Source organism: Xenopus laevis, chromosome 8L (assembly GCF_017654675.1).
Source record: "Xenopus laevis strain J_2021 chromosome 8L, Xenopus_laevis_v10.1, whole genome shotgun sequence".
Classification (NCBI taxonomy): Eukaryota; Metazoa; Chordata; class Amphibia; order Anura; family Pipidae; genus Xenopus; species Xenopus laevis.
This window is the reverse complement of record NC_054385.1, coordinates 67,817,022-67,826,141: the sequence shown is the minus strand read 5'-3', so window position 1 is coordinate 67,826,141 and position 9,120 is coordinate 67,817,022. Positions and strand designations below refer to the sequence as shown.

The following is a 9,120-nucleotide window of genomic DNA, read 5'->3' as shown; positions in this document are numbered from 1 at the left end:
GCCAGTGTAGAGCAACGGCAGATTATATATTATTTTATTTATATAAAGAGAGAGTCCTGTGCAAAACCAATTTTTGAAACCCAGCCCTGCAACCTGCATTTTTACCCACTTAGACCTGCTTATCCCACCAGCAACTGTTTTATGTGCATCCCAGTCCGCTAATCCCTGAACGCCATGAAGCACCAAGTGCTGTTGCTCTAAACCAGAAGTGACATCAGGAGTAAAGGAGTAAAACATGCTATAGATAAGATCATCTATACCTGCATCTGAAAGTACTTCCCGCATCCTGCAGGTTACCTTGCTTTTTTGCAGGTACCTGACCCACTGCAGAACTCTCGCGCATAGTCCTTGCTATATTCATGCCATTGATCAAATATATTTAATATGATTTCAATAGTTGGTATCTTACAATATTAATAGGGCATGGGGTTTGGTTAACAGTATTTATGCTTGTCAAACCTCACTATGGAACTTATCCATTAAAGCCAGTATCCTCTGTATGGCAATGGAGGCAGGACTTTTCTATTAATATTATTTATTGAGCATTGTATCTTGACAAATGGATAGAGTTCCTCTTAAAATGGTAATGACATGCTAGGGGTTATGATAAATCTGTTAATCTCCCTTTGCAACATAAGTTTCCTAAAGATGGTCTTACTTGCCCAGAATTAGTCAGTCATTTAGACAGATATTAACTATTCTGATTGCTTGTGCATCATGTCTGACTTCACCAAGGATAACAAATCTGTGATGGTAAAATGAATTATTGACACAGAGAAAGAACTGTGCATTTTCTGTAACTGTGGCTTTTGTTTATATAAAGACAGTTTAACCATGAGTGGTTTACTTTGAAAGCCCCATCTAGAGCCTTTTAATTATGGAACAAAAATAAGATGTGCAAGCTGTTGACAAACTCCACTTTCCACATCCTTATAGCAACTGAAAAAACACAGTGCTGAAGCCATTGCAGGACACACCAATAACCAGATAAACCAGTCAAAGCTATAAACATTTATCTAAATTGCAGGGCATATTAAATAATTAATCAATTTAATTATATCTCAAATACTAAAATATAACCGTTGAAACCAGAATGGCTGCTTTCACTGAAGGTTGATATCCCTGAAAAAAACATATCTCACTTACGATATTGTTGTGATTCATTTAGTTTCTTAAATGTCCAGAGCATTATTGCTTTAAATAGGAATTGCACCGATTGCTGACTGCTATGTTCTTAATTCCAAGAACATGTTTTCCTCAGAATAGGGGTAATATAGTCAATAACATGAAAAAAAATAATTTTGATCAGTGTTAATTCTATAATCAGTGGTGTTTTTGATTTCAATAAAATACTTTGAGCAGTTAAAGGGGTTGTTCACTTTCAAACAACTAGTTGTTTTCAGATAGATCACCAGAAATAATGACCTTTTCCAATTACTTTCTATTTTCTATGTGTCACCGTTTTTCTAATATTGAAGTGTAAAGTGTCATTTTTCACCTAAAGCAGCTCTGGAAGGGGGGGTCGCCGACCCTGTAAACTTCTAAATTGATACATTTAGTTTCTTATCTTTGTCCCTGCTGAGCAGAATCTCTGGGTTTCATTACAGGCAGCTGTTAGAATTGATACAATAGTTACTAATACTCCAGAGATGCTGCTGAGAAATGTATCAACTAAATGTTGCAAAATTGTAACAGTTCTGAATCTGCTCCTGAATTACTGAGCTGCCAGACTCAAACACCAGAGACACGAACCTTCAACTTTAAACTTAGATTTTGTAAAAACAGTAAAAAAATAAATAATGGAAAGTAATCAATAAAAAGTCTTTATTTCTGGAGATCAACTGTAAACAACGGAACAGAAAAAAGTGTTTGGAAGGTAAATAATTCATTTTGCAAGCAACCAGAAAGTAGTTCAGTTCCAAGCCAGAGGACTCCAGACCAAAAAAAACAAAACAAAAATAACACTAATAGCAAAGTGCCTTAAAATATTGCAGCCTGCATTGTTCTAGACTAGCTCTTTACAATTTGCTCTCTGATTGCTGGATTCTCAGTCAGACTCAGCATACTCCCAGCTCCACCTAATTATTATCACTGCTCCACCCAGCAAACCTGTCCTTATCCTTAATCAGCAATTAATTTAACTGCAAAATCAAATGATTGTTTAACACTGGGAGTGTCCTTGGGTGTATTTGTTATTGACAAATTGTATTCTCTAGGATTAGAGTATTTCCAGAATGGTTCCAGAATGGGCATGTATAAATATAAATAACTCATTCCTGCTTAGTGTATAAAAGGTTGTCTATACCAAAAATCTTACGCAAGAATATGTGTTTATTACTGGTCTAGCTGACTTGTTGTAGTTTTCTTTGTTATAGTCAATAGCTTAATTAGGTCTGAAGCTGCCGTATGCACCAGACCTGTACGTGCCATTTCTGCACACGTGTGAGATGTAATCGGATGTGACGTAATGATGCAACTTGTATGACATCACTTCCATAGTGAACTGCTCCAGGGACCCCAACCTCTGCTGCCAAATTTCATAGGAAAGCATTCAACAGATGGGCAAATGGATTTTATATTTCAGAATTGTTTTTTTAACATGTAGGCATCCGAGGGCAACCCCCTTAAAACTGCTGCACTAGGCAAAGGTCCTCGAGTGCCTATATAGTAAATACACCTCTGGTTATTGTTTGATCCAACCATCCCCATGCAGAGAAAAAAATATTAAGTCCATGTATTTATTTGCTTATGTTACATTTTGCTGAATGTCATTTTATTACAATCAGAACAGTGGTTCTTTTACTAGCAGAATAGCACCTTCTGAAATGGTTTTGTTTTATTCACCAAGCACTAGGAGTAGAAGCTGGGGAAGTCAGCCTGGTGGTCAAGTAGGGATGAGATTTTAGGCTGAGCAAGAACTTTACTTTTTGAAACAAAGGGCTCACTTTCAGATGACATTTGTCACTGTTCTGGGGCTACTCATCATTATCAAAAGTGCAAGGTTGTTCTTAAATTCAGGCCAAAGCACTGAGAAGGTTACAGGGAGAGGTATTTCTGTGAAAAGAAGTCACATAATAGTGCTGTAAGATTATCCATAGAATACCTAGAAAGAGGAATTTCCCAGAAACCACTTTTCCACACTGGGAATGACTTGATATTCAGTTTGCTGTTTTAGTACTCTGCAGGCTTTGCAGTATGAACTGGCCCATCCACCGTTTAATGTTACTTTATGGCGATGTCTCCAATTAAAATACTTCCTGTATCTTTCATCATCCTTGTCCAGCTCCAGGAGAAAATCAGCAAGTTCCTTAGCACTTGGGAAATCGTCCACATGAATAAAAGCATCCCCAGGAATGAATCTTTCATAGTTCTTACGAGAGGTCCCTAAAACAACCGGCACACTCCAGGTTCCGAATGCATTCGACCATATTTTCTCTGTGATATAGTCCTTATATATGGAGTTCTCAAAAGCCAGGTAAAACTTGTAACGGGATATAGTATTATAGAAATCTGTTCTGCTCAGCTTCAGGTGTTCCTTCCCATAGATATCAACTGAAATGTACTTTTTAAGTTCTTCATAATACTTAATGCGTGGGGTACCTGGATACCACTTACTGACTACCCAGGCCACCAACTTAGACTTGGGTGGAATAGTAATATTCTGTGGTTCCTTCACTGCTTCAATACGGCCGTATGGTATGTAGACATCAGAATCTTGCCGGAATGTCATAGTCAAGTTGAATAGATTATCCAGGAAATGCAAGTTCTGTATAATTAATGGAGGTTCAAGATTAAACCACACCCATCGCTGGTAATGAGGCCTTGGTGTTTGAGGCAATGAGTTTTTGTTATACATAATATCATAATGATGTATGACGACGCCATCAGCAACGTTATAGAGCTGCCTATCTGCTGTTAGCTTGCAGCCAGTTATGCCATAAGCTGTTTCACATATATCGAGGGGAAACTTATCTCCAAATGGATAAACCCAAACTAGAATAACTAATTCTGCCTCCTTTTTGTCTGTAGGTTTTCTTACGTCCAGACTTTTATTCTTGATGATTTCTGTCTCCTGGCAGTGTAAAAAAACTGGCATTATGACTGATCTTCTCCAGGCAAAGAACAAAAGGAAAATAAATAGGAAAATGGGAAGGATCCATTTTACATGTTTCTGTATGAATTGTCTCAACACCATGTTTATACTGTAGAAAGATCATGAGAAGATTACAAATTAGTTCAAAACAAAGTAAACAAAAATAAATATTCAGTGTAAAGCCAATGCAATGCTCATATGTTATGTTGACATTAAGAGGCATATTTATCAAAGGTCGAATTTCGAATTCATGTGAGTTTTTAAAAAACTCCCATAAACTTCCATGAACTCGAAATTCAACCAATCGAAATTTCTAAAAAAAAAAAAAAAATAGAATTTCCTAAATTCGGGTAATTAGGATTGACCCTAAAACTCAAATCGAATTCAAAACTAATTTGATTCAAGTTTTATCTCCGAAAAAAACTTGAATGTCAGGAAGGCTGCAAACAACTCAAAATTGATCCCTGGATGTCTCCCATTGACTAAAACAGCAATTCGTCAGGTTATAGGTGGCGTCAATTCGAATTTAAAAAAAAAACTTGAATCATAATTGAACAATTCCCTAGTTGAATTTGACAGTTTTGGCCATAAAACAACTTGAAAATTCTAATTTTCAATTCAACCCTTTATAGATTTGCCCCTAAGGGCGATAAATAATTTGAAGTCATTACTGTCGAGTGTTAGAGTTTTTTTTTACCTCAAATGAACTCGAATGACCTTGAAACTCGGATGGTATCTTATTTAACAAAAAACTTGAACCTCTAAAATTTGAATGAATGTTACATACCCAAAAACTATCAAATTTGAACACAAGTACACAAGTACTTTTGTACTTATTTCCCTAACATTACTACTACATAGTAAATGAGTTGAGAAATCAGTTAATGTTGTAAATTCATTTTAAAAGGTACAATTAGTACTGTATATAAAATCATCTACAAAATTTGACAGTTTAAGTCTAGAACTCCGTGCACAACAGGCCTTAAAGGAATTGTTCAGTGTAAAAATAAAAACTGCGTATATAGATAGGCTGTGCAAAATAAAAAATGTTTCTAATAAAGTTAGTTAGTCAAAAATGTAATGTATAAAGGCTGGAGTGATTTAATGTATAACATATCAGTCAGAACACTACTTCCTGCTTTTCAGCTCTCTTGGTTTACACTGACTGGTTACCCTGGCTACCAGGCAGTAACCAATCAGAGACTTGAGGGGGGCCACATGGGTCATATCTGTTGCTTTTGAATCTGAGCTGAATGCTGAGGATTAATTACAAACTCACTGAACAGAAATGTACCACGTGGCCCCCCTTCAAGTCGCTGACTAACTCAGAGTTAGAGAGCTGAAAAGCAGGAACTTGGATTCTGGCTGTTTTATTACACATCTGTTCACTCCAGCCTTTATATATTACATTTTTGGCTAACTAACTATATTAGAAACATTTTTTATTTTGCACAGCCTATCTATTTACCCAGTTTTTATTTTCACACTGAACTATTCCTTTAAGACTTGGTGCATCAACTTCTGAAAGGCAAGCAGGTGCTCTCTTTAAGCAATGCAAAATGCAGTATTGTTTATTGCAACAAGCTTTCTGGTATGCAGAAGGATATATTTTCTTTGGCACCTCTATTTATGTTTATGCTAGCACACTTTTGTGCGATCACAAGAAGAGCAGGTTCAGCCTTTCATTTAATTTGTCTAACCTTGGCATCGTATAAACATCCAAACTGATTTTTTTTTAATTTCTTGAAGTCATTACTGTCATCCCCATTAAGCTCCATTATGTCAGTTGAGCTCTATTCACCTCAATATTCCCAGATGAAGCAATCTTTATAGAAATATCCTCTCTACACACCTCCGGAATTTAGTATTCAATTGCTGTAAATTTCTCTACTGTACAGATGAAACTTCAATAAATGGTACTATTAAGATGTGAAAATGTGACATGTCACTATGAATTATTGTTGTATATTGAGAATGATATATTTTGAGATAATGGTTCAATATGGAAAATGGATTACTTTATTTTGAGGGTATTTTTCTTTCAAGTGCCTGCCAATAAGGAGCCAATAGTCTGGAATATCTATGTTTTCTTGTATCAAAACTGATAGCCGGCATGAGATTGGGTTATGCAGCTTGTATTGAAATATATTAAAGGAGAAATAAACCCTAAAAACAACTATTTGTTGAAATGCTGTATTTTTATAAACTGAATTTATAATTCCAACCTAAACAATCTCTATAACAGTAATAATTTAGGCATTTAAATATGTACAGAGGAGCTCACCATCTTGGATTTTGTTAGGCGTGTCAGGGACACACACATGCTCAGTGTGCACTGGGCAGCTACTGAGAAGCTAAGTTTAGGGGTCGTCGCAAGTAATCAAGCAGAAAATGTGTTTTACATATCCTGATGCTACAGGGCTAATTATTGCATTTTGAAGCAAATTGTATTGATTTCTGAAATGCAGTGCAATATGAATCTGAATAGTTTACTAACCAGGCTTGTATTGTGAAATTTTGGTACTTAAAGAGAAAAAGAGCATATTCTGTAAATTAGCCTTAAAGAAGATGGGGAGCTTCTGGGGCATCTTCAGATTCACACATCTTTACTGCTAAAGGGCTGTAGTTGCCTTGGGCAGGTTCTCAACCCCAAAACATATTGTGCAGCATTTCTACCCTATGTCTTAGTTAAAGGGATACTGTCATGGGCAAAAAAAAATGTTTCAAAATGCATCAGTTAATAGTGCTGCTCCAGCAGAATTCTGCACTGAAATCCATTTCTCAAAAGATTTTTTTATATTCAATTTTGAAATCTGACATGGGGCTAGACATATTGTCAATTTCCCAGCTGCCCAAAGTCACATGACTTGTGCTCTGATAAACTTCAATCACTCTTTACTGCTATACTGCAAGTTAGAGTGATATCACCCCCCTCCCTTTCCCCCCAGCAGCTAAACAAAAGAACAATGGGAAGGTAACCAGATAACAGCTTCCTAACACAAGATAACAGCTGCCTGGTAGATCTAAGAACAACACTCAATAGTAAAAACCCATGTCCCACTGAAACACATTCAGTTACATTGAGAAGGAAAAACAGCAGCCTGCCAGAAAGCATTTCTCTCCTAAAGTGCAGGCACAAGTCACATAACTGGGGGCAGCTGGGAAATTGACAAAATATTTAGCCCCATGTCAGATTTCAAAATTAAATCTGCTCTTTTGAGAAATGGATTTCAGTGCAGAATTCTGCTGGAGCAGCACTATTAACTGATGTGTTTTGAAAAAAACATGTTTTCCCATGATAGGATCCCTTTAAGCTTAAGTTCTTCTTTAAAAGGCCCACCATTTAAATTTGTATTCACCAGGTTTCGAGAGAAAGTATTGCAACAGGAGCAAAATGTGCTCCAAGTCTAATAGCAATAAGATATTTATATAATTACATGCACAGCAACATCCATCTACGGATCTATTGTATTATAGTGTAGGTGCAGCAGTGGATACATTTATATTGCGTCAATAACATTTTGTGTATACATTTTCAAATAATGTTTAAAGCCTTTTCTTCCTTACCTTACTTCACTGGAGAGGTAGAAGATCTGTGATATTACACTTTGGTGCCTTGGTTTTATTAGTAGTTACATAACAGGATAGACTAGTCCAAATAGGTTGTAATTCATTTGACAAACACTCCCTACCTTCTAGGTCACATAACTACAGATGTAGCAGACATAACCTATAATTAACGTCTTAAGGTTTTCTCACTTTGTCATTCCATTGAAACAGATGATAACACCATAAACGAAAAATACTTGATAAATGTATATATTTATAGATAATGTGTCTCTCTATATACTAGAAATAAAATACTTCTTTTCAGTAACATTGTAATTTTAGACAGGTTTTCTTTTATGTGTGCAGAGAGCCATGAAGCACAATCAACCCTACTTGTAAGCATTTATGTATTAAAGCCATTATGCAGGTTTATATGTCATCTGCTTTACAGTATGGGTCCTACTGTCATGCTTACTAAGGATGTATTGATTGCAATATATTTAAATCTATATAAGGACTTTTCATTTTGGCATTGTTCTTTCCCTTGAAATGAATGTTGAGTCGATGTGCCTGATGGTGTTAAAGCAAAAACAATCCTTAACTTTTATTTTTTGTTTACCAAAATAGAACAATGGGTTTGTCAACTACTTTCATCTTATACTTGACTCCTATCACCTTGGTATTTCAGAGAACTTGTGGGAGGAGAAGAAGCAATTTAAAGGAAGAGTAACACCAAAAAATGAAAGTGTAAAGAAAGTATGATATACTGTTACTCCTCACTAGTAAAACAGATCTGTTTGCTTCAGAAACACGACTATAGTTTATATGAACAAGTTGCTGTGTAGCAATGGTGGAAATTGAAAAAGGGCAAAATTAATAACTCTGCTGTTATTTTAAACCCATACAAACAGAAAGCTAGCAGAGTTACGGTACTCACCAATCAATGTAAAATTTATTGTTAAACTGGCCTAATTGTTAGTTAATATAACTCAAAATATAACTCATTTTTTTATTCCTGTGTATCTTGAAGAAGCATATTTGACAAAATTCGAATGTGCACTTATTTATTAAAAAAATTTAAAACATAGTGAGTGAGGTGAATTTGTATCAACAATGGTGCACTGGGTTAATGTGCACTGGCATTTATAGTATGCCATATGAGAGATAAAGCAAATTGTACATACAGTGATTTTCTAGGCAATGCCATGCAAGCACTTACTGGTTATGGTCCCACCCACTTCTACCACCAGAAGGAGCCTCCCCAAAGCTGTAAGAGAACAACCAAACCCCACCTCTATCAAGTGATTAGTGATAGTCTGATACCATCTAATAACAGTCTTGATTTAGTGGTTACTGTGAGTAGGCATTTGTAAGCACCTTTTTAGTGTTATAATAAATAGTATTACACTTTTATGATCCCGGTTGGGAGGGAAATTGAAGTGTGATATTGCGAGAGATCCTTTTTGATATACAAATAT

The 9,120-nt window shown here is 35.8% G+C and overlaps 1 protein-coding gene across 1 annotated transcript; it reads right to left on the bottom strand.

Annotated features, from left to right (window-relative positions):
* Positions 1 to 1,807: 1,807 nt before the first annotated feature.
* Positions 1,808 to 7,756, bottom strand: LOC108698589 (3-galactosyl-N-acetylglucosaminide 4-alpha-L-fucosyltransferase FUT3). The gene is made up of 2 exons (XM_018230194.2): positions 7,661 to 7,756; positions 1,808 to 4,202 (listed from the first exon to the last, which is right to left on the bottom strand). Exon 2 carries the CDS (start codon positions 4,193 to 4,195, stop codon positions 3,104 to 3,106), a length of 1,092 nt encoding a protein of 363 aa, XP_018085683.1. The 5' UTR covers positions 4,196 to 4,202; positions 7,661 to 7,756; the 3' UTR covers positions 1,808 to 3,103.
* Between the last annotated feature and the right edge of the window lie 1,364 nt (positions 7,757 to 9,120).